Source organism: Gorilla gorilla, chromosome 6, assembly GCF_029281585.2.
Source record: "Gorilla gorilla gorilla isolate KB3781 chromosome 6, NHGRI_mGorGor1-v2.1_pri, whole genome shotgun sequence".
Lineage (NCBI taxonomy): Eukaryota > Metazoa > Chordata > Mammalia > Primates > Hominidae > Gorilla > Gorilla gorilla.
In genome coordinates, this window is record NC_073230.2 from 29,194,553 (window position 1) to 29,221,222 (window position 26,670).

Genomic DNA, 26,670 nt, shown 5'->3' on the forward strand with positions numbered 1-26,670 from the left:
ATTCATTATGAATTAATTATGTAGTTAGCCTAATTAGACTTCCTCTGGTGTAATACTTGCAAAAAAGCATTATCGTGTTCTTTCTCAAGTTGACTTGTGTATTTGTGTGATTCTCTGTGGTGTGAACTTTTCCATTCAAGAGTAGTGTGAAAATAGGTCAGTAGGAATTAATATGATTTCTGCTCTACTTCTTTCTTTTGTTGTATTCAGAAATGGCATTTAGTTTTTAGCTCCTTTTAAGCTGTTGTTTTATAGAGTAATTTCTCTTCTGTGGTTACTAATAAGTATGGAAATTTGAGACAAAAATGGGTATAAGAAGATAGTGACCTGAAATGGCTATCTTGAGAAATTAATGCACTCTGTTTTCCGATATATGACGCCTCTTTAAGTTTGGTAAGGTTTATTAACTCTTTCAGATTACTCATTAAAGTATGTTAAATGCGGACACAGAACTCAAAATATATTTCAAGTACTGTGGGAGAAAATAGAAGAAACATATGGCCTTATTCGTGTGTTCATCTCAGCAGATAGCGTCACGTTGAGACCCTTCAGTCTTTTTTGTTTAGATTTCAACAGTGCCTTAGAACAACATGGCTTCTACTAAAATATAACAAAGCATCAGAGTTTTACACTGTTTTTCTTAATAGCAAATTGGTGAGTTTTATTCTATCAAATTGGCAAATGTGGCACAACATGAAATAATAGAAATCAAGAAAGAAGATTAAAGAATATAATAGGTGCTCAACAATTTCAATGAAAAGTATTTCCCCATCTTCTGTGGCAAGGAAGGAAAGGCACACACACAGTGCTGACCTGATCTGTGATCGCTTGCGTTGCTGTGTGTATAATAGAGATGAAAATCTATCGTTGCCTGCAGAAACTGGGGGAAGAGTCTCTTGAGTTTTTAGGATCTGTAACAGTGCTAATTAATGACGACTTGCTGTGCTTTAGAGAACTAGCCGCAAAACCTGTTCATTACTGGTTATTATTTCACATGGTGAAGGCCTCTGCAGCAGCCGCATTCCCCTCATTGCTGGCGCAACTGCCCTAAGCATGGGCTAGGTACATTAGGACTGCCCAGCATGTTGCCATTTCACCTGGAGAGTATGAAGAACACATTCCTGAGTTCCTGAACAGCATTTCTTTCAAGGTTAAATTTAGTTCGGTGTCCAAAAAACTGCCACAGGCTTAAGCTGCCAGTCCAACATTCTAAATTTATGACAACAGGTGGGAAAACGGCTACCAAAGCGCTTACCGAAAGTAGTTTATCTAAATGTCCAACAAGAAGGAAATAGTAAAATAAATGCCTGTTCATCCAATGGAATCCTCTGCATCCATTCCAGTGATGGTGTAGAGTAACACTTATTGATAAGGAAAGATGTCTTCAGTTTTTAATCAAGTAAGTGGATTATAGAATACTATTTAGAAAATGATTTCCTATTTATAAAAAAGTGAATACGTACCCTTTTTTTTTTGCTTATGTGTGATTTTGGTTTGTATACTGATTATTAACTGGATTGTTTAAAATTTTGTTTTTAAAAAATAGTTTATTACCTAGATCATTTTGGTTGAAAGTGACAAGTTTTCTACTGTTAACTTAGACACCCAAGGTGGTAATTTTTGTCTCTCCCAATGTAGCAAATCACAGCTGGGAAAAACTATGTACTCTCTTAAGGATAAAGTGGAGTTGTAAAAATATTCTTTGAACTTCACTATTTTAAAAAAATGTTGCCTCATTTGACTATTTCTTTTTCTTTAGACTCTATGTGTTCTTTTGGAGTGCTTGCTGACTCCTGAAAGTGTACCTTCTGACAGCCCAAAAGAAGTTTATGAAGTCTATTTTGTATTTGCTTGTATCTGGGCTTTTGGAGGCACCCTGCTACAAGATCAGGTATGTTTAGAAATAGTTTACAGGACCAGTTTCCAGTTTTGTGTGGGACAGGGTCATGGGGAGGTTAAACTATGTAATCCGTACCTTTTTGTTATGTTATAGATCTGTACTACTTGCCCTGTTCTCTCCTAAGTCTATGCATTCTCTGGGTAGTCCCATCCCTCATGGTTCTAACCCCAGCTGACAATGCCAAATCCATACCCTCCAGCCTGGCCGTGTCTTCTGAACTGAAAGTTCTGTGTGTCTGGCTGCTCTGGGGCCTCGCCTTCAGCATGCTGTTTTACAAGAAGCCCCACTCAGTGTGCCTGAGACAGATCTCCTCCTCTGCCCCATACTCCAACTTGCCCCTGCTCTTCCTTCTTTTCTTTTGCTCAGTGGTACGTTCTTCCCGGTAGCTCCGGTTAAAAACGTGGAAGACATCACTCTTCCTGATTTCTGTGTCCCGTGATCTCAGACCCTTTCAGTTTCACCTGTGAAATAGCTGCCAACCCTATTCCCTCTTCTCCATCCCTGCAGCCTAAATTCAGGAGCAAAGCATCTTTAGATTGCTCTGGTTATCATAGTGTCTTAGTAGCTCAGATTGCCCTAACAAAATACCACAAATTGGGTGACTTCAGCAATAGAAATTTATTTCTCACAGTTTGGGGGACCAAAAGTCCAAGATTATGGTGTCAGCATGGTTGAGTTCCAGCAAGGACTCTCTTCCCACCTTTCAGACCGCCACTTTCCCGCTGTGTCACCATGTGACAGAGAGAGAAAGACATACTGGTTTCTCTTTTAATGAGGACACTAATCCCATCATGAGGACCCTGTATTGATGACATCATCTAAATCTGATTATGTCCCAAGGCCCCACCACCACATATCATCACACTGGGGGGGTAGGGCTTCAAAATATGGATTTGGGGGTGGGATGTGGGAGGGGGGTCACAATTCAGTTTGTAGCATTTGATAATCTTCAAATTGGTCTCCCTCTCTCCAGTCCCTCTTACTTCTAACCAGTCCCACACACTATTCCCAGGATAGTCATTTGTGAACCATAGTCAACCCTGGGTCAATTCCTTTTTCACTGATCTTTTTTTTAGCTGAAAGTGAAATATTCATGCCTGTACAGATTGCTTGCATAGCCCTTTTGTGGCTTCTGATTTCCTATGGGAAAACACTTGAGACAAACATTTGCACCAGCACACAGATCCCACGAACTGCTTAGACTTACCAAAGTGCAAAGTGGGAATTATTCAACTTTAAAAATTTGCGGATCTAATTGCCACCATGAACCTCTATGTGTAATTTTTCTCATGTGATCTTTACAGTGGTTCTTCAAGGTATCCTCATTGCACAAATAAAGTAAAGCTCAGAGGGGCAAAGTAACTTGCCCAAAGTCACACTGGTGGGAAATGGCAACATCAGGATTCCCACCCAAGTGTGTCTTTCTCCAAAAGCCACATCTTCCATGGTACCTCAGGGCCTCTCATGGTTCATAGTGCTTCTATGGGTACCCCTGAATTTTTACATTAAAAATAGGTAGCACACATTTTCCAGGCTTCCTTGCTCTTTCCAGGTGTAAATGGGGCATTTACATTGAAAGGCATCGCAGCCAAGAGTGACCTATATTTCTGTTGGTTTGTTCACTGTAGATCAGAAAATAAATGGTTGATATAATCTGTTGGCCAGTTCCACTTCTCGACACTAGGTTACCATAACTCATGCCTATTATTATAATAATATATTTGGAATGCACTTGACCTCCTAGATCTTATTTCAGCCATTCTCAGAAGCCAGATTCCTTCTGTAATTTCCAAGTGCTTTCTAAAGATTAGCAGCCAATACTGTGTGAGAGTCAAGTGTTCGTGTCAGGGACTTCATGTGGCTTTCTCAGAGGCACGGTTTACAACATGTGTGGGTTTCTTGTTAATGGAGGCCACCTGCAGACAGAAGGCAACCCTCCTTCTCCACCAGGTATTTCTTACAATATTTACCCTTTTCTTCCTTTCTGGGACTGTAAAATCAGGTGGGATGTTGATAGCGGACATCTTCCCCCTCCTGCTCTTAACCCCTCACCTCCCTCCCAGCTGACCCTCTTTTAATCTTTCCAATTTCCAAATGTATCAGCCTTACCCCCTAGTTACATAAGCTAGAAGCTGGATATCACTGGCACCTTCCCTTCCCTAATTAATAGTCAACATGAGCAGCAATAGCAGCTTAAAATTTTCAAAAGGGCTCTAACTACAGAGCATTTAAAACAGAGGCTATGAGGTTGGCAATATGCATGAAACAGACACAATAAATGTTCTCAGGATAGCCACTTGGTAGCTTAACAAATTGAGTGTCTAATATGTGTCAGGGAATGTGCTTAGAGCTTTTCATTGGGCACCTCATTTACTCTTCAAAAACCGTAAAACTCTATATGGATTGGTACAACTCTTCTTTTACAAATAAGGAACTGAAGCTTAGAAAGGTATTTTAATCTGCTTCCAGGCACAAAGCTAACCCATGTCTAAGCCAGGTTCAAACAGCAGCTGACTGACTTAGGACCTATGTTCTTAAGTCATTGCAGCCAACCTCCAAAACAAGTTTCGAATCAACTTTATCTGAACTCCCATAAACTGCCGTCATTTCTCACTTGGCTTCTGAAGTAGCCTCCTCACTGGGCTTTCTATTTCTACATTTGTTCTGATAATTCATCATCCACTCAGCAGTCAGGGTGATTTTTTTGAAATGCACATGAAATCCTATGATATACTCCAGAGTTGAAAACACTTGAATGGCTCCTTATTGCCTTTAAGATTACATTTCAAATTTTAATTCTGTTTACAAGGCCTCTGAATCTAGCCCTGCCTAGCTCTCCCTATTTCTTCCTCTGCCACTTCCCCCACTCCCCCACTCCCCCACTCCTCCACCCCCCCACCCCCACCCCCCCACTCCCCCACCCCTCCACCCCCAGCTACGGGGTCCAGTTTCTTTAGCACACCAAGTTCTTTCATACCACAGGAACTTTGTACATGCTGGACTCTTCCTTAAATGGCACTTAAAGATGGCTTCCCTGAACATCCAATTAAAATAGCTTGCCTCTGTTACTCTCACTTACAGCAAACTTTACTTTCAAGGCAACTGTTGATGTCTGCATTTGTTGGCTTAGCCTCAGCTGGACGACACATCTTCATGTTCCTCTCCTCTATCTTCCCCATAAACTCTGTGAGAGGAGAGACTCTGTTGGTTTTCTTTTCTACTTTAGAACAGATGCGTTTTAGTTGAACTAATTAATGAATGAAAGATTTGTCACCAAAATCATTTTGCCTGTATGTAGTGGTTAGGTGAAGCAAAGTTTGATATCAAGTAAAAGTTAAATGTAGTCTGCCTACAGAGAATGGTGTCACATAAGTAATATCATCTGAACTGTCCTGGCTCAAGACCAACTTTTGTAGGGTGAAGGAGTGTCTTCTACCACCAATCTGAAAATAATTTAAATGAACCTGAAGTCATTACTCATGCATGTGGTGGTAGAAGGATGCTCTCAGCTGGTTTGGAAGATGGTGGGGCAAGCTCTCCTTGCAAACACTGATCACCCCCTTCTGCTCAGTTTATAGGCCATAATCCAATGACATAGGGACATCAAAGTAAAAGCAGGTTTAAAAACTTCTCTGGGGAAAAATCACAGTTGAAGTCATAGATAAAAATGAGATTGCTGAAAGTAGTAGACACACACAGTATTTTTAAGAGTTCATCAAACTCACTATGTCAGGTCATGCTATGGATATAGGAGTCACTGGGCCAGGTCTCCTCTGGATATAAGAGGTACTGAGCCAGGTCATCGTATGAATATAGGAGTCACTGAGCCAGGTCATCCTATGAATATAGGAGACACTGGGCCAGGTCATCTGTGGATATGGGAGTAACTGGGCCAGGCCATCCTATGAATATAAGAGTCACTGAGCCAGGTCATCCTATGAATGTAGGAGTCACTGGGCCAGGTCATCATATGAATATAGGAGTCACTGGGCCAGGTCATCCTATGAATATAGGAGTCACTGGGCCAGGTCATCCTATGAATATAGGAGACACTGGGCCAGGTCATCCTGTGGATGCATAGAGGTATCACTGGACCAGGTCATCATGTGGATATGGCAGTGACTGGACCAGATCATCCTAGGGATATAGGAGTCTCTGGGCCAGATTATCCTATGGATATAGGAGTCACTGGGTCAGATCATCCTGTGGACATGGGCATCACTGGGGCAGGTCATCCTGTAGGCATGGGCATCACTGGGCCAGGTCATCCTGTGGACTTGGGCATCACTGGGCCAGGTCATCCTGTGGATATAGAAGGGTTTTTCTAGTTGTTGCTCACAGTTGTCCTTTTCTTTATTTTCCAACCCTAATCTAGCAGTAAATGGCTTATATCTATACTCATTAAAGCAAGCACCTCCCAGTAAAGAGAGCCTGTTCCTTGCCAATATAAATCTCTCTGGAGGCTGAAAGTTGATCCCTATGCAGTTTTCAGCTGGACCCCTTAGATTTGGTCTGGTGGGAAACCAAGCCCATGCATTTATCCATTCCTCCATCTCTCATGGCAGGGATTCCCAGATTTAGAATTCCAGAGATCAGCAGAGTTTCAATAATGATGTGTAGGAATGGTATAGAGTTGCCAGTTGTTTACTTTTCTAAGCAAGAGCATTTATGAAAATAACTATCACCACAGTTTTATAAGGGAAAAATATTTTATCATTGAAAGGGCTAGAGAAGCTATAAGCTCAGAACAAAGGACAGTATTTAAATCAAATAATGTCATTAATTTTTAAAAAGTACTCCATTCTTATTTTTCCCATTTTCCCATAAATTGATGTGAACATTGGTAGAAGTGAACACCACTGTTACAATAGTGACTACCTAGCATAGGAATTTGCATAATACGTTGTCATTAGATTGAATAACCAACAGGTAATCTGGCATTCACCTAACTTTACCTTGCTTTTTAAGTTAATTATTTCACAAAATTTGTGCTTGATGGGTATATGGCAATTTTAGGTTTCTACCCCTATGATATTGTTACTCATAATTTGTTTCTTTTTTTACAGTTTTAATTACTCTGAGTCTGCAATAAGGATTTCTTTTGTTCTCCTTAGATTTCTGATTATCAAGCTGACTTCAGTCGGTGGTGGCAGAAAGAGATGAAAGCAGTGAAATTTCCATCGCAGGGAACAATCTTTGATTATTACGTGGACCACAAAACTAAGAAATTATTGCCCTGGGCTGACAAAATTGCCCAATTTACTATGGATCCAGATGTGCCTCTGCAGGTAGGTGTGTGGAACATAGCAATTGTATTAGTCCGCTTTCATATTGCTATAAAAAATACCTGAAACTGGGTAATTTATAAAGAAAAGAGGTTTAATTGGCTCATGATTCCACAGGCTGCCCAGGAAGCATGATGCTGGCATCTGCTGAGCTTCTGGGAAGGCCTCAGAAAATCACAGGGGAAGGGGAAGCAGACACTTCACTTGGCCAAAGGGGGAACAAGAGAGAGTGAGGCGGGAGGTGCTCCACACTTTTAATGGCCAGATCTCATGAGAACAGATTCACTTTCATGAGAATAGTACCAAGACGGAAGGTGCTAAACCATTTATGAGAAACCGCCCCCATGACCCAGTCACCCCACACCAGGCCCCACCTCCAACATTGTGGATTACAATTCAACATGGGATTTGGTGGGGTCATAGATCCAAACCATATCACCGATATTCAAGTGCAGTGTGCTGATGTGATCCCTTTTTTAAAAAAAAAAAAGTCTTTTTTTTTCTTTCTTGTCTGATGAATAAGTTATTCTGTTAATATGCTCAGCATATGACATATATCACTGGCAGAGAAGAATCTCAGCTATAAGAATGCCTAGTGATGGCCGGGCGCGGTGGTTCATACCTGTAATCCCAGCACTTTGGGAGGCCGAGGTGGGCGGATCACGAGGTCGGGAGATCGAGGCCATCCTGGCTAACACGGTGAAACCCCATCTCTACTAAAAATACAAAAAATTAGCCGGGTGTGGTGGCGGGCGCCTGTAGTCCCAGCTACTCGGGAGTCTGAGGCGGAGGTCGCGGTGAGCCGAGATCGCGCCACTGCACTCCAGCCTGGGCAACAGAGCGAGACTCTGTCTCAAAAAAAAAAAAAAAAAAGAATGCTTAGTGAGATGTCTGTTATATTTCTGCATCCTCTTTTCTTTTCTTTTTTTTTTTTTTTTTTTTTTGAGATGGAGTCTCGCTCTGTCGCCCAGGCTGGAGTGCAGTGGCGCGATCTCGGCTCACCGCAAGATACACCTCTGGGGTTCAAGCGACTCTCCTGCCTCAGCCTCCCGAGTAGCTGGGACTACAGGTGCCCGCCACCACGCCCGGCTAATGTTTTGTATTTTTAGTAGAGACGGGGTTTCACCGTGTTAGCCAGGATGATCTCGATCTCCTGACCTCGTGATCCGCCCACCTCGGCCTCCCAGAGTGCTGGGATTACAGGAGTGAGCCACCATGCCTGGCCTCTGCATCCTCTTTTTAAAAAATATAACAACTTAATTCTGTAATAACTATAAAATGTAAAGAAATAATAATTTTTCCGAGAAAGTTTGTGAGTTTGTAAAAATTGAAGGCATATTTCTGTTCAGTGATTGTTATTTCTGAACTTATTGTAAACTTCTTAGTTAGTACTTTTCACATATAACGTTCTTCTTATACCCTCCAGCTGTCAAATGAATATGTTTAATTCTCCTCTATTCACATTTCAAAGTCATGTGACAGCTAATGATCCAAATGAACCTTTCTCTCTTTCTTCACTGTTTCTTTTCATAGATTGCTCTTCTACATTTCCCTTAGATTCAGGTATTCTTTGATCATCGTATTCTACCTCAATGTGTTTTCCTTTTCATATTATTTCTTCCTCAAAATCATGTCATTCTGATTCATTTTGGAGCTTATTATTTTGGGAGTGCTGTATGAGTGGCATATAGGTGATTTCTGCAGCATTTATTAGGAGGCAATTAGTGCCAAATAACAGAAAGCCCAGTGCATTCATTTCCTAGAGCTGCCATAACAAAAGTCCAAAGACGAGGTGGCACAAACAATAAAAACGTATTTTTCTCATAGTTCTAGAGGCTAGAAGTCCAAGATGGAGATACCGAGGGGTTTTGTTTCTCCTGCAGCCTTTCTCCTCGGTTTGCTGATAGGCATCGCTTGCCGTGACCTCACATAACCTTTTCTCTGTGCACATTCATGGTCACTGTCTCCCTATGTGTCTAGATTTCCTCCTCTCCTAAGCACACCAGTCACATTGTATAAGGGCCTAATAGCCTCATTTTAACTTAATTATCTCTTTTATAAGTCCTATTCCCAAATACAGCCACATTCTGAGGTATGAGGGGTTAAGGCTTCAAGAGATGAATTTTGGAGGAGACATAATTCAGCCTGTAACAATGTGCCCCCTTGACCCCCAAAATTCAAGTCCTGTTAACATACAAAATACATTCACCCATTCCAACAGCCTAAAATTCTTTTTTTTTTTTTTTTTTTTTTTTTTTTTTTTGAGACAGAGTCTTACTCTGTTGCCCTGGCTGGAGTGCAGTGGTGCAATCTTGGCTCACTGCAACCTCAGCCTCCCAGCTTCAAGCAATTCTCCTGCCTCAGCCTCCCGAATAGATGGGATTACAGGCACCCCACCACCGTGCCCAGCTAATTTTTGTATTTTTAGTAGAGACAGGGTTTCACCATGTTGGCCGGGCTGGTCTTGAACTCCTGACCTCAAGTGATCCACCCACCTTGGCTTCCCAAAGTGCTAGGATTACAGGCATGAGCCACCACGCCTGGCCTACCAACAGCCCAAAATTCTTAACCCATTCCAGTATCAACTCTAAGTCCCAAATATAATCCAAATATCATCTACCTGATACATTTCATCTATCAGTTCATTTCATGAATTGAGGTACAATTCACCCTGAGGCAAAATTCCTCTCTAGCTGTGAACTTAAAAAACCAGAGAAGTTACCTGCTTGCAAAATACAATGGTAGAACAGGCATAGGATAGACCTTTCTATTCCAAAAGGGAGAAATCAGAAGAAAGGGGTCACAGGTCCCAAGCAAGTCCAAAACTTAGCAGAGCAAATTCCTTTAGATTCTTAAGACTTCAGAATAATCTTCTTTGGCTCAATGCCCTGTACCGGGGCCCACTGGGGTGATGGCCCTGCCTCTGGACCCACTAAGGCGGCAGTATTGCCCTTGGGGGCAGCAGCCCTGTCCCTGGGGCACTGGGCGGTAGCATCCTGGCTCAGTGACAGAAGTGGTGACCCCATCCCCTGAAAGTGAGGGGGAAATAGCCTCATCTCCCTGATCTGTACCTTTCGGGCCGGCCAGTGGTGGCAGTGGCAGTAGATGTTCTGCTGATCTGTGAATTGCCTTTGGAGTTACTTTCCCTTTTCTTGGAGGTTAATACATATTTGCAGCCAGGTTGCTAAATTGTCTTGTCCTGTAGAATCTAAGAAGTCTTACCGTCCTTCATTTTGTCCTGTTTCCATCCTCTTTACCCCAAGCTGGCAGTATTTCTGCTGGTATAACCCCATCTCTATCCCTGGCTTCTTCTGAAATAGCTGATTTTGTCTAAGAATTACACCCCTAATTTCTTTATGGAGTCATTGTCTGGCCACACTTTGGTGTTCTCTCCAGAATACACTTTCTCATGTTCTGCATATGGACAAGCTGAGAATTTCCCAAATCTTTAAGTTCTAGTTCCTTTCTGCTTAACAGTTACTTCTTCAGTATGTCTTTCTCCTCTTTCATTTTGCTAGCAATAAGGAGAAACTAGGCCACATCTTCAACACTTTTCTTAGAAATCTCCTCAGTTAAGTACTTGAGTTAGTCACTCACAGATTCTATCTTCCACAGAACACTAGAATGCAATTCAGCCATGTTCCTTGCCACATTATGACGAGAATTGCTTTTCTGCCAGTGTCAAGTAACACGTTCCTTATTACCACCTGAGGCCTCACCAGAAGCCTCTTTAATGTCCATATTTCCACCAACAATCTCTTCAGTGCAATCTAGGCATTTTCTTGCCTGCACCTTAAAACTATTCTATCCTGTTGTCTTATCCTGTTCCAAAGTCACTTCCACTTTTTTAGGTATCTGTTACCATAGCAGCCCACTTCTTAGAATCAAAATCTGTATTAACCATGATGAGATAGCACCTCACACCTGTTAGAAAGTCTGTTATCAAAAAGACGAAAGATAACAAGTGTTGTCAACAAAAATGAGAAAATGGAACCTTTGCACACTGTTGGTGAAAATATCAGTTAGTGTAGCCATTATGGAAAACAGCATGGAGGTTCCTCAAATTAAAAATTGAGCTACCGTATGATCTAGCAATCCCACTTCTGGGTACATATCCTAAGGAAACAAAATTAGTGTGTCAAAGAGATATCTGCACTCGCATGTTTACTGCAGCACTAGTCACAATAGCCAAGATATGGAGTTAACCTAAGTGTCCATCAGTGGATGAACAGACAAAGAAAATGAGGTTCATACACACAATGGCATACAGGTTGAGCATCTCTAATTCAGAAATCTAAAATTCTCCAAAATTAAAAACTTGGAGGACTGGCATGATGCTCAAAGGAAATGTTCACTGGAATAGTTTGCTTTTCGGGTTAGGAATGCTCAACCAGTAAGTATAATGCAAATGTCCCAAAACCCCCAAAAATTGAAATCCAAAATACTTGTGGTCACAAACATTTCAGATAAGGGATATTCAACTTGTACCTTTGAGCCTTTAAAAAGAAGGAAATCCTGTCCTTTGCAACAACTTGGATGAACCTGGAGGACATTAAGTAAAATAAATCAGACACAGAAAGGCAAATACTGCATGATTTCACTTACTTGTGAAATTTTAAAAGTTGAACTCATAGAAGCGGAGAGTGGAATGGTGGCTACCAGGGGCTGGAGTTAGGAGGTTGGGGAGATGTTGGTCAAGGGATACAAAATTTCAGTTAGGAGAAATAAGTTCAAGGGATCTATTGTACATGGTGACTATAGTTAATAACAATGTGTAGTATTTTTTGAAAACTATTAAGAGAAAAAATTGTAAGTATTCTTCCCATAAAAAATAAGCACATGGCGCTAGGTGCAGTGGCTCACACCTGCAATCCTAGCACTTTGGGAGGCCAAGGCAGGTTGATCACCTGAGGTCAGGAGTTCGAGACCAACCTGGCCAACATGGCGAAACCTGGTCTCTACTAAAAATACAAAAAATAGCTAGGTGTGGTGGTGTGCGCCTATAATCCCAGCTACTTGGGAGTCTGAGGCAGGAGAATTGCTTGAACCTGGGAGGCAGAGGTTGCAGAGAGCCGAGAGTGCACTGTTGGACTCCAGCCTGGGCAACAAGAGTGAAACTGTCTCCGGAAAAAAAAAAAATATGTGAATTGTAAGCGTATGTTAATTTGCTGGATTTTAGCCATTTTACAATATATACGTATTTCAAAACATCAGGTTATACACAATAAATATATATAATTTTGTCAATTAAAAATGAACTTTTTAAAAAAATAAAGCATATTTTAGCTCTGTGATCCAAAAAATTTAATTATAGTTGTAATCTGGAGAAACCTAACTGCACATAGAAAGATGATCATGGCCATGTTGTTCCTGACAACAACCAAAAAAAGGAAAATTGAAAAACTAAATTGTAATATATTAGTAGAATGGAAATCTACACAGTAGTAAGAAAAATTACCTAGAGCTAGATACACCAATATCAGCATATCTCAAAAGTATAATGTTGATTGAAAAAAGCAACGTACAGAGTAATCTCTATATTCTGAAACTGGTTGCATAAATTTACAAATAAAAGTTCAAACAAAAAAGCAAACCTGTACAGTAGTCCCTCACTTATCCATGGCTTTGCTTTCTGAGGTTTTGGTTTGGTCAACAGTGGTCCAAAAATACTCAATGGAATATTCCAAAGATAAGCAATTTATAAGTTAAATTGCGCACTGATCTGAGTAGCAGAATTAAATCTCATGCCGCCCCACTTTATCCCACCGAGGATGGTAACCATCTTCATCCGGCTGTCTTGGTGACCAGGTCGATTGTTGTGTATTGCAATGCTTGTGTTCAAGTAACCCTTATTTTACATAATAATGACCCCAAAGTGCAAGAGTAGTGCTGCTGACAGAATTGTTCTATTTTACTGTTGTTAATCTCTTAGTGTACCTAATTTATAAATTAAACTTTATCACAGGTATATAGGTATAGGAAAAAACAGTATATATGGGGTTCTGTACCATCTGTGGTTTCAGGCATTCCCTGGGAGCCTTGGAACATACCTCGCCCAGGTTAAAGGAGGACAAGTGTATTAGTTTGCTAGGGCTGCCATAACAAAATACCACAGACTGGGCAACTTCAACCACAGAAGTTTCTTTTTTCACAGCTCTGGAGGCTAGCAGTCCAAGTTCAAGGTGTCAGCAAGTTTGGCTTCTCCTGAGGCCTCACTCCTCATAGCCACTTTCTCTCTGCATCCTCACATGGCTTTTCTCTGTGCATATGTATCCCTGATACCTCCGTGTGGGTTCAAATTTTCTTATAAGGACACCTATCAGATTGGGTTAGGACTCTAATGGCTTCATTTTAACTTAATCACCTCTTTAAAGCCCGTGTCTCCAAATACAGTCCCATTCTGAAATCACCTCTTTAAAGCCCGTGTCTCCAAATACAGTCCCATTCTGAAATACCGGGGTTAGGGCTTCATGACATGCATGTTGGGGGGACACAACATTATCAGCCTGTAATATTACTCCGGTATGACTTCGTCCTATCTCATTACATGTGCAGCACCCCTGTTCCCAAATAACATCACATTCTGAGGTATTGCAGATAAGGACTTCAACATAGAAATTTGAGGAGGAGACAATTCAACCCCTAACAATGAGGAAATTTATTATTTCACAAACAAGGAATTCAGAAGTCGAATAATCACAATGCAGATTAATTCTGTGACCTGGTGGAATCACCACGGATTGTGATCATCCCATCTTTCTATACTGCTCTTCTTAACATTGACTTCAATTTAAGACAGCCATCCCTTTGGTCTCAAGATGTCTCTAGTGGTTCCAGAAGACAACTTCAAAGGAGGCAGGGACTTTCTCATATCTTTTTGTTAAGAGTGAAGAAACCTTTCTCAGAAGCCTGGAGCTGACTGCCTCCTGCATCTAATTCTGCAGACTGGGCCATGTGCCACCTGTAACCCAGTCTCAGGCCTGGGCAGTGGGGCTGCCATGATGGACTTTGATGAGTCCTCACATCCTGCAGGAGCCAGGCAGAGCTTCCTGTGGAGCACATGGCTATGTGGGGGAGAGCTGGGGACTTGGACAAAGTGGGGGCTCCCCCAGCAAAGAAGAAGCAGGGAAGGCCGGATGCAGTGACTCAAGCCTGTAATTCCAGCGCTTTGGGAGGCCGAGGTGGGTGGATCACCTGAGGCCAGGAATTCAAGACCAGCCTAGCCAACATTGTGAAACCTCTTCTCTACTAAAAATACAAAAAATTAGCTGGGTATGGTGGCAGGCGCCTGTAATTTCAGCTACTTGGGAGGCTGAAGCAGGAGAATCGCTTGAACTCGGGAGGCAGAGTTTGCAGTGAGCTGAGATCGTGCCACTGCACTCCAGCCTCAGCAACAAGAGCGAGACTCCATCTCAGAAAAAAAGAAGCAGGGAAATGGGGGTCCCAACAGCCAAAAGTGCCTGCTCCATCCACTTTATGTATTTGGAAATCTTGCTTTTTGTTCAAGCTGCCTAGAATTCAGCTACCTACAAGTATGATCTAGCTGGTTGAAGGCTGAGAACCTGTTATCAACCTAGACTGCTGAAGACCTGAAAACTGGTATCACAAGATTGATGCACCTTAGTGATGATATCTTGTATTCAACAGAGAACCTATGAGGAGTTTGTACTCTTTCTTTCCACACAGTTGTACAAAATGTGATTATTTAATTAACAGCATCTTAATATAGTAGAAGAGAACCATAGAAAGTCAATAATAATAGCAAATACAATATTATGCCATTATATGTCAGGCCCTTTACTGAGTGCTGTACATAATGCAATCCTTATAGCAACCTTCTAAGGCAGGGACTGTCACTAGCCTTTTTTTTATATATATACGGAGAAACAGGCACAAAAAGAAGAAATATATCCACAGCTATACGGGTAGTAAGTATAGGATGACCAATAGTTCTAGTTTGACTGGAATTAAAGGAGTTTTGGGAACATTGGACTTTGAATTTTAAAACTGGGAAATCCTGAGCAAACTAACAAGAGTTCGTCACACTAAAACAAGCAAAGCAGGATTCACACCCAGGCAGCCTGGCTCCAGAGTCCATGCTCTGAAGAGCATTCTATGTGTAGATAAGAGAGAGGTCAGGCTCTGACAGACTTGGGTTTGAATCGAAGTACTGCCACTTAACTAGTAACTGTGACCTTGACCGAGTCAGTTATGTTCTTTAAGCTTTAGTTTCATGACCTCTGAAATAAAAATAACAACTCTCTTTATAGGTTTGTTATGGGTGTCTTAGGACATTATACATGTAAAGTGCTTAGCATGGTACCTGCCACATACTCACTTCCAAGTAAGTATGAATTATTGGTATTAATATGTGGAAAAGGCCAGCAGACAAATTTAAAAGCAAATGATGACAACTAGCAGCAAGAAAGGGAAAAAATATGAGATGCAGCTCGAATATTTTTTAAAGAGTTGTCTAGGACTGTTTAGTGTAGCACAGAACAGTCTGTCTTTTAGTAAGCCCTGAGTATCACTGAATTAAAATGAAGTTCTAGAGTAAATGTTCAGACATGAAGATGCTCTAGAATTGTGTGTAAAATATTCAGTTGAGTCAACCATGGTGGCTCACACCTGTGATCCTAGCCCTTTGGGAGGCTGAGGCAGGTGATCACTTCAGCCTAGGAGTTTGAGACGAGTCTGGGCAACATGGCAAAATCCCATCTCTACAAAAAATACAAAATAATTAGCTGGGCATGGTGGTGCATGCCTGTAGTCTCAGCTACTTGGGAGGCTGAGGTGGGAGAATAACCTGAGCTCAGGAAGTCAAGGCTGCAGTTAGCCATCATCACGCCACTGCACTCCAGCCTGGGTATAGGAGTGAGACCCAGTCTCAAAAAAATAGTCATTAAAAAAACTCAAAATCAACCGGGTGCAGTGGCTCAAGCCTGTAATCCCAGCACTTTGGGAGCCTGAGGCGGGTGGATCACAAGGTCAGGAGATCGAGACCATCTGGCTAACAAGGTGAAACCCCATCTGTACTAGAAATAAAAAAAATTAGCCGGGCGTGGTGGTGGGCACTTGTAGTCCCAACTACTCGGGAGGCTGAAGTGGGAGAATAACCTGAGCTCAGGAAGTCGAGGCTGCAGTGAGCCATGATCATGCCACTGCACTCCAGCCTGGGTAATAGAGCAAGACTCCGTCTCAGAACAAACAAACAAACCAGGCTAAGGCATTGGTCCCGATTTTCATTTGTGTGTGGCTTGACTTCTTGAACATTTTCTCATCTCCTGAAATGTGGTAGATAGTTTCTTATGTGTTTACTATATTCCCTTCTGTGCTTACCACAATGTTGGGAAGAGAGTAGGTATTTTGGAATTAGGAGCCTTGGGGGCTAGTACTTAATTTGGAAATGATAAATCATTTGTTTACTTTATGGTACTTTGATGGCATTATCCAATTGCTCTCCTCAAGCTACAATGTCTGAACTCTAACCATTCAAAATTGAAAATAAGGTGGAATCTCTCCTGTTGGGTGCTAATCTGAACTATGAATTATTTGGATCTGAATTCTAAAGTGACTCTGTTGAGTTTGATATAAAATTTTGGAATGCCTCTCTCTCGCACGTGCTCTCTCTCTTTCTGATCTTTGTCTCATTCTGTGTCTCCTCCCAGACAGTTCTCGTTCACACAACAGAGACAGCTCGTCTTAGATATTTCACGGAGTTGTTGCTCGAGAAAGGAAAACCTCTAATGCTAGTAGGAAATGCAGGAGTGGGAAAAACAGTCTTTGTAGGTGACACATTGGCAAGTCTCTCTGAGGATTACATAGTATCCCGTGTGCCTTTCAACTACTACACAACATCCACAGCTCTGCAAAGTAAGTGCACCTGTTTATTTTCTAGAAACAAGGGATCAAAAATCAGGGTGGGCACATGCAGCCCAAAAGACTAATAATGCCTTTCCCTAGAATTTAGAGTTGTTGCTTGGGCCTTAGATGAATTTGTACTTATCATCCTTGTTAAATATACGTTGTTTAAATACTGTTGTGATTTTGGCATTTTATGTCACTCATGGCTTTATTTGGGTGATTATGCTTTAGAACAGCAAGAATATACATCAATAGTGTTAATGTGTTACCTCAAAACCACTGGTTGCTTTTAATTGCATGGAGTCTTACCAATATAAGGGTGTACTCAAGGAGGGATGTTCTGGTTACTTTTTCAAGTAAAAGATTAATTTAGGAGAAATTCATTAAAACTGTGTTGAGTAAATGACAGAGCCAAGAGTCATTAATGAAATCTTAAAATCACTAGAACTAGTTTTGAACTATTGAATAACTAATCAACGTAATCAAAAGAACCACACAGATTTGGGGCATTCCCAGAGTTAGGTAGGGTGAGCAAAAGAGACACGGGATGTAGAGAGGAAATCACAGAAAGAGCTGATGTCGGAAGGCCAGTCAATCTCCAGCAGGGAAAGGGGGCTCTGTTGGGGGGCAACCAGACTCTCTGATGTCTAGTTGTTTATTAAAACTGTTGAGTTGCCTTGAATGTGGGCTCCTGGGGTATCTGTTTACATGTGGATATATGTTGTTTTCTTAGCTGTATCAGTGGAGACTAATAATAAATGTTCTTACTCATTGACATCATTAACAACCAATAGTGATTTTTCAGTCATCTTTTTTGTTAATCACTTGGTCTTGTCTTTATGAATGGAACCCTTAGAAAGCCAACTCAAGCCAGGTGTGGTGGTACATGCTGGTAATCCCAGCTACTCAGGAGGCTGAGGTGGGAGGATTGCTTGAGCCCAGGAGTTTGAGTCCAGCCTGGGCAATGTATTGAGATACCTGTCCCCCAAAAAGAGCCAATTATTTCATTCATCTATTCAGAAAATACATATTATTTACCTACTTTTTCCCAAGCCTTGTGTAGGGTATGTTTTTCATTTGCAGATATGAAAGAAAGACTCTATGATTTATAAATGGAAGATTAGGCTACAGTTCAGTAGTTGAACAAATTACCTATGATGTGAGTGCATCTTGCTAATTCCTAAAAGGAATACAGGCATGAATACGATTTAGAGATGGCCTATTAGTGTGAGGAATAGAAAGAGCTATAGTTGTCAGTATACTTGTAAAGAGAATTATGATTTCAAACATTTGAGCTGGGGCAACAGATGGGCAAAGAAGATTAGGATAGAAGGACCAGCTTAAGCAAAGACATGGAAGAGAGAGAATTGTGGGACACATTCAATGAATTGAATATGATGACTGAAGCATAGTGATTGGGTGCAAGATATGGAAAAGGCTAAGCTACTGATTTGGAGTTATACTGCAGATAGGGTGACCATCTGTCCAGTTCGCCAAAAGACCAAAGTGTTTTCTGGAACATGGGACTTGTAGTTTTAAAACTGGGACAATCCCAGGAAACCACCGATGGTTGATCACACCAACTATAGAGAATGCTGAGATACAAACTGAGGGGACTGTATTTCATTTGATGGAAAATGGTGAACCATTGATAGGGAAGCAAGGAACTGACAAGGTGGGCACTGTCTTTTGAGAAGAGAGATCTGAGATGGGGAGATCAGTCCCCCTGAGTAGTATAAGAGCTATATGTAATGTGACCCTGGACCAGAATTGCAGAAAAGGAGGTGGCAAGTTGGGAACATATGGAAATGACATGAAGTACCATTTATAGGCTGTGGTTGGACAAACATGGGACCAGGAGAGAGAGACTACTGGAGGCTTTGCATCTGCCTGACTGGGCATGTTAACCCCCTAAGCAGGAGCACAAAGGCAAAAGGAAAGAGGTGAATTGCGAGTGAAGGAGAGATGATGTTAAGCTGAGTTGGAAAAGAGGCAGGTTTAGTGTTGGCTGAACATTGGATGGTAATGGCTAGTAAGAATTAATGCCCAGCAAGTATTTGGAAATGTGGGTCTGCCTCTTGGAAAAGGTGTTTATTTATTGTATGATTCTTTGTTCATTCATTCATTTATTTGTTTGCTCATTTAAAAAAAGTATTTATTGTGGCCATTGTCGGTGGTATAGCAACGAATATGACATAGTTCCTTGGTCTCAAAATACTTATAGTCTGTTTGGAGAGTCAACAAGTAATCAGATACTACATCTCAGACACGCACTGTTCTGGATTTTCTTCACCCAGGACTTTAAAAAAATAGACACAAAGTCATATAGACACAGGAAGAAATGTAAGTTTATGTATTCACGGATAGTGACTACCTTGTGGATAGTGTCTACACACACTCTTCTTGTGCCTTTGCACTCCAGCGGCCTAAGAAGACAGGTATGGGAGACTTTCCTGAGCTGTTCTCAGACTCTTCCGCAGAGATGACAGAGAAGAGAACTGAGAGACCAGGCCATAGCTGGACTAGCAGTGGCCATATAGAATGGGTACAGGGGAGGAAGTACACAGATCAGCAATTGGGTTGTTTCAGCTGTGATGACAATGTGATGTCATGCTGCACATGCTGCAGTCTCCATAAAAGGTGAGGTGGAATGACTTCTGGCAACAGGAGGGAGATTGGCTGGAGAGCATGACACAAAAGGAGGGGCCAGAGACACATCTCAGGTCTCTTAACCTATGAAGAGGTGATACCTGAAACCATAGGGTGGATGAAATCGACAGAAGTTAAGAACAAGAGAAAAATGACTAAATGAACATTTACATTCTGTTGATTGGTGGACAGAAATATATGTTTATTTCAGAAATTCTTGAGAAACCCCTAGAGAAAAAAGCTGGTCATAACTATGGTCCTGGAGGAAATAAAAAATTGATTTATTTTATCGATGACATGAACATGCCTGAAGTGGACGTATATGGCACTGTTCAGCCTCACACCCTGATCCGGCAGCATATTGATTATGGACATTGGTAAGCAAGTCTGTGTAGTTTACTCTCTCCCAAAATCTAATAATTGTTATGGATAATTACTAGGGATGAATAATTATTATGAATAATTATTATGAATGAATTATTACGGATGAATTCAAGTGCAATTATCTCCAGTTTCTTCTAAGGAATATCTTTTGGGTTTACTTTGTATCTCTTTTCATCATATTAAATGGAGTAGTTTCCCTTTGTATCTTTGGAAGATTGGATTGAAAAGTGTCTCAGAAATGTTACGACTGTCCGAAAATCATGTCCTCTTTAAGAATTAACTCACACTTAATTATTTAAGAGAAATTTGATCTTGTTTGGCAGGGTGTAAATGTTTGGGCACTGTGGTCTGCAATCCCTGACAATTAACTACAGGGACAGCCCCCAGCACATCCATGGAGGCTTGCTATGGGTACAAGATAGTTTCTACAGAGTAACATGAGAATCAATAAGCAGTAATAGTTTACATTGACGCAGTTCCAGATCTTGATTTTTGTCATCAAATGAGCTAAGTCAACTTCAGTTTTTTGAGCTTCAGTTTTGATGTCTCTCAAATAAGGCTCACTAGGTCAACCTCACAGAGTGATTATAAAGATAAGGAGATAATCTGTGATGAAGACCTTTATGAACTGTTAGATTTTGCTCTTTTGTCATCTCCAGTTTTTGGATTTAAGGTTCTGTTTTCTGTCTTTCAGGTATGATAGACAGAAGGTGATGCTTAAAGAAATCCATAACTGCCAGTATGTCGCCTGCATGAATCCGATGGTGGGCAGCTTCACCATCAATCCCAGGCTACAGGTAGGGTGTTGAATACTGCTCTCAAAAACTGTAGGTCTGTATTGTATTGTTTTCGAGTACAGCTTAGGATTCCTAGGGGACATCTTGTTAAGCACGTTTCTCATGGCAGCTGTACTATATTTTATTCCCACTAACAACAGACAGGGGTTCTAATAAGCCTTTTTGTTTTCATTGGTAGACTTTATTTTTTATATCAAAGTTTATAGCAAAATCAGCTGGCAGTACAAATAATTCCTATGTACTCTCTTAATGCCCCCACTTGTTTTACCCTATTATTAACATCTTGCATTAGTTACAATGATCAGCCAATATTGACACATTATTATTAACTAAAGTTCAGAGTTTACATCGGGATTCCTTCTTTGTATTATACATTCCAGGGGCTTTTGACAGACGTCTAATGACAAGTATCAACTGTTAACAGTATCACATAGAATAGTGTCACTGCCCCAAAATCTCTGTACTCTACCAATTCATTCCTCTCTCTTTTCCCTCTGAGTCCCTGGTAACAATTGATCTTTTGTCTTTTCTTTACTATTATTATTGTTGTAAAATACATGTTACAAAATTTACCACATTCACCATTTCATGTGTACAGTTCAATAATATTAACTAGACACATAATGTCGGGCAGCCAGTATCACCACCCATCTCCATAATTCTTTTCATCTTGTGAAACTGAAACTCTACCCACTGAGCTCCCCTTTTTCTCCTCCCCACTGTCCCCTGGCAACCACCATTCTACTTTCTGTGTCTATGATTTTGACTATTTTAAGTACCTCATATACGTGGAATTATCCAGTATTTGTCTTTTTGTGGCTGGCTTATTTCACTTAGCATAATGTCTAGGGTTCATCCAGTTACGGCATATTGCAGAATTTCTTTCCTATGTAAGACTGAGTCATATTCTAGTACATGTGTTTACCACATTTTCCTTAGTTATTCATTCGTTGATGGACACTTGCGTTGCTTCCACACTTTAGCTAATGTAAATAATGCTGCTGTGAACATGGGTGAATCAATATATCTTCAAGACCCTGCTTTTAATTCTTTGGGGTGTACACCCAGCAATACAATTGCTGAATCATATCAGAATTCTACTTTTAATTTTTTGAGGAATCATCATACTGTTTTCCATGACAACTATACCTTATTTTATTCCCTACCAACAGTGCATCAGGGTCCCAGTTTCTCTGTATCCTCACACGCATTTATTTGCTGTTTTGTTTTGTTTTTTGACAGTAATCATGCTAATGAGTGTGAGGCAGTATCTCATAGTTATGATTTGCATTTTCCTAATGATTAGTGATGTTTTTATGTGCTTGTTGTTCATTTTTGTATCTTCTTTGGAGAAATGTCTATTCAAGTCTTGTGCTTATGTTTAAATTGGGTTATTTTGTTGTCACTGAGTTATAAGAGGCCTCAATGTATTCTGGATATTAATCCCTTAAGCACTGATATTTTCTCTGTTTCTATAAATTTTGCCTTTTCCAGAATTTCATATGGTGAGAATCATAGGGTATGTAGCCTTTCCAAATAGGCTTTTTTTTCCACGTAGCTTAACTATGCATTTAAGATTTCTCCATGTCTTTCCGTGGCTTGATAGTGCATCTGTTTTTATTACTGAATAGTGGTCACTGTATGAATGCAACACAGCTTGTTTATCCATTCATCTACTGAAGGACACCTTGGTTGCTTTCACTTTTGACAATTATGAAAGAAGCCGCTATAAACATTTGTTTGCAGGTTTTATGTTTGCATAGAAGCTTTTTTAATCATGACAACAGCAACAGCTACCACCAACATACATTCAGTAGCATACAGTGGTTGCTTACGCATCTGGACTCAGCTGAGACTGAGCTCAGTGACTGCTGATCTTGGCTGGGCTCATCTGTGCATGTTGGGGATAAACTGTCAGTTAATTTGATGTGGCTTTGGCTGGAGTGACTGTGACAACATGACCCTGCTTTATGTGTCCCTCATACTTTAGGGCCTGCAGAGTTTATGGCAAAGTCAGAGGCTTAACAAAGTAAGGAGAAATATACACCTCTGACAACGACTGGCACACTGTCACTTCCACCTCATTCTGTTGGCTTAAGTAAATCACATGGCCAACCCCAGATTAAGAGTGGAGCACTAAAAAGCTACATGGTAATGGGCCTGGATACAGGGAGGAGTGAAAAAAATCCGGTCTTTGCAATTTTCTGGTACAATCGTAATCCTTACACTCTTATATTTGCTTTTCTTTTCAGAGACATTTCACAGTGTTTGCATTCAATTTTCCATCTTTGGATGCACTAAACACCATCTATGGCCAAATCTTTAGCTTCCATTTCCAACAGCAAGCATTTGCTCCATCAATTCTCAGGAGTGGCCCCACTTTGATCCAGGCAACAATGGCATTCCATCAGACAATGATGTGTAACTTTTTACCCACGGCTATTAAATTCCACTACATCTTTAATCTGAGAGATTTATCAAACGTCTTCCAGGTACCTTGACTGCTCTATGTTATGCCTCTTGAGTAGAGAAATAATGATAATACTGTGTATTAGCCCATTTTTTTTGTCACTATAGAGAAACACCTGAGGCTAGGTAATTTATAAAGAAAAGAGGTTTAATTGGCTTATGGTTCTGCAGGCTGTGCTAGCATGGCCCCAGCATCTGCTTCTGGTGAGGGCCTCAGGAGCTGGCAATCATGGTAGAAGGTGATGGGGAGCCAGCATTTCACATTCTGCATGGCAAGAGCAGGAGCAAGAGAGTGAGTGGGGGCAGGTCCCCAAACTTTTAAACAACCAGATCTTGCATGAACTAACTGAGTGAGAATTCACTTATTACAGAGGGGATGGTGCTAACCATTCATGAAGGATCTGCTCCCATGATCCAATCACCTCCCACCAGGCCCCACCTCCAACACTGGGAATCACATTTCAACCTGAGATTTGGAGGGGGCACACATCCAAACCATTACCATACTGTTAACGGTGTTCCTTTATAAAACAGCTTAAAACTATGCTATATACTTTTATATGTATTCTTTAACTTTACTCATAAACTTCTCAGGAGGTAAGTATGGCAGGTTTATTATTCCCATTTCATCAATGAGAACGGTGCTTCTCCTCAGGTCATATAATGTCTTTGTCTGCGCTTCTGTGACAAAATACCTGAGATTGGGTAATTCATAAATAATAGAATTTTATTTCTCACAGTTCTGGAGGCTGGGAAGTCCATGATTAAGGCATTGGCAGATTCAGTGTCTGGTGAGGGCCTGGTCTCTGCTTCCAAAATGGTGCCTTAAGTGGTGCATCCTCACAGGGCAGAAAGGACAGAGCAAATCGGCCAAATGCCCGGCACCCCTTTCATTAGATCACGTTGCCCTCATGACTTAGTCACCTCCTAAAGGCCCCACCTCTTAATATTGTCACATGGGCAATTAAGTTTCAAGACATGAATTGTAGGGGCCATTCAGGCCATGGCATATGGTGACTTGGCAGTGGAAGCAAAGGTAGATGTCTGGGCTCTTTAGATTGAGTGAGTGAGTGCTTACTGTTTTGAGTGCCAAGTAAGAAGGATAAATGATCATGTGTTTGCATAAGGCACTTATGTGTGATTTTAAACATATGTGAAGAGAAATAGTAACTTTTAAATTGTTGGATCATTTTGGTTTAATATTGAAAATTACCTTGCTTACCTGGTAAAAGGACAGTGTTTATGTATTTGACTTAGGAAATTCTGAAGGGGAAATTGAAAGTCTGGAATTATTTTTTTAAATCCAACTAATGTGGTCTACCCTGTACAGTAAAAATGGATGGCTGAAATTTCTTTTGTGACAGGTGGTATATTGATGAAATATGAAAACTCCATAGGACTTCTTTATGTTTTTGTAACCGTCTTTTCAGTATCACTCCACAACTGCCTCAAAACCATAACACAGCATTAGGCAGTAGCTTCTTATGAACACAGAGCAGTTCTTTTCGTGTCTGTGTATCCAGCTCCTGCCAGAAAGATTGCTTAATACCGTGCTGTTTAAAAGCAGAATTTTAATCTCAGAAGGAAAGGGAAGAGAGGTTATCGGTGAAATGGGACGAGAGGACTGCCTGCTCACCCTTCATATCCTGCCTGTCAGCTGCACCTGACACTACCAAATAATTTTTCAGCCTTTTGCAGCTCAGTTCTCCACAACTCCCTTACTGTTCTCCTGTGCATCCAGAGTAAGCTGCCTCTCTCCATGAGGAGTGAGTGGGTGTGAATCTAAGATACTGAAAGCAACATGAGTGAGCACGGGAGTCACAATATGTTGGTGCTAGACCCACATCTACCCATAAAGTATGAATCTGGGCACTTTACTCTTGGTCTTGTATTCTTCATCTGTGAAATGATTGGACTGATATCAAGTGATTTTATAGTTAAAAAAAATATGATTCTGTGACTTTCATGTTAGCTGTTTGTACTCTGGTTTTGTAAACTTAGTCCATTGTAAGGCTTAATAGGCTCAAGTACGGAGATGTGATATTTAGTGCCTGTGCTGGCGCTTGAAATGGTCTTACTCGCATACCTAAAAATGGGTATAAGCATACTAAAATTTTAAAATATTGCACTTATCAAAGAGTAAACCCACTTTTATACACAAACACGCACATTACTATTGATGATATTTCTTTTAACCATTTGCTAAGTTCACATTTTAGTTTAAAAAGTGTTAAACTTATTTGGCATGTCATCAACCTCTGAATTAAAGGTATTTTCCCCATTCTTGCCTTGCAGGGGATTTTATTTGCTTCTCCTGAGTGTTTAAAAGGTCCACTTGATTTAATACATCTGTGGCTTCATGAATCTGCCCGTGTTTATGGAGACAAACTGATAGACAAAAAAGATTGTGATTTGTTTCAGAGAAAAATGCTGGAAACTGCTTATAAATATTTTGAAGTAAGTGTATGAATGTCAGAGGTCACTACTTACTCCAACACCAGCTGGGTATTGGGACTAAAGTTAGATGAGGATATGAGAGAAGTGCACAAGGGCTTACCTTTTTGCAATGGCTGTGACTCCAGAATACACTTGGTCTATGCTTGGGAACATTCCACCCACCTACCCATGCGTGGGTCTGCAATTTTCCCTTGCTAGGCCATGCTGCCTGCAGCTGGACCTCTGTGGATGGTTGACATGCCATATTTTTCTCTTTCTCATCCTGCAGGGTATAGATAGTCACATGCTGCTTCAGCAGCCCCTCATTTATTGCCACTTTGCTAATAGAGGGAAGGACCCACATTACCTGCCAGTGAAGGACTGGGAAGTGCTGAAGACGATTCTTACAGAAACCTTAGACAACTACAATGAACTAAATGCTGCCATGCACCTAGTTTTGTTTGAAGACGCCATGCAACATGTGTGAGTTAACTAGTCACGATGCTTTTCCACAAAAGGAAGAAAGGCTGGATATCCACAACTGTCATTTTTCAATAGATCATACTAAGCACTCTGAACCATCAGTTCTTATCTGCTGTTTGACATATAATTTTAAAATATAAAAGGGTCGCTTTTTAATGTCACAATCTTAATAATGTCTTACATAGGCACACTGTTTTCTGAGATGCCATCATATCCATTATTTTACTTGAATATTAAGAAAGTGGAAACATAAATTACTTGTTCAAAGTCACATAGTTCATAAGGGACAAAGGACTAATTTTCATTGATTAAGCAGGTTTTGTTGAGTGCCAGATAGGAACATTGCCAGCCTTTCAGCAATTTTGTGCAAATTCTTTAAAATGGGGGAGGGCTCATGCTTTCT

General features: G+C 40.8%; 1 protein-coding gene across 1 annotated transcript in view; it reads left to right on the forward strand.

Moving 5' to 3' along the window:
* Nucleotides 1–26,670, forward strand: part of DNAH11 (dynein axonemal heavy chain 11) — a 359,011-nt gene that overhangs the window by 175,977 nt on the left and 156,364 nt on the right. The window contains exons 44-51 of the mRNA XM_055347302.2: nucleotides 1,760–1,891; nucleotides 7,015–7,188; nucleotides 16,854–17,058; nucleotides 19,910–20,075; nucleotides 20,777–20,879; nucleotides 23,132–23,371; nucleotides 25,644–25,805; nucleotides 26,074–26,267. Of these exons, the coding sequence (XP_055203277.1) occupies nucleotides 1,760–1,891; nucleotides 7,015–7,188; nucleotides 16,854–17,058; nucleotides 19,910–20,075; nucleotides 20,777–20,879; nucleotides 23,132–23,371; nucleotides 25,644–25,805; nucleotides 26,074–26,267 (1,376 nt within the window). The remainder of the gene's footprint in view (nucleotides 1–1,759; nucleotides 1,892–7,014; nucleotides 7,189–16,853; nucleotides 17,059–19,909; nucleotides 20,076–20,776; nucleotides 20,880–23,131; nucleotides 23,372–25,643; nucleotides 25,806–26,073; nucleotides 26,268–26,670) is intronic.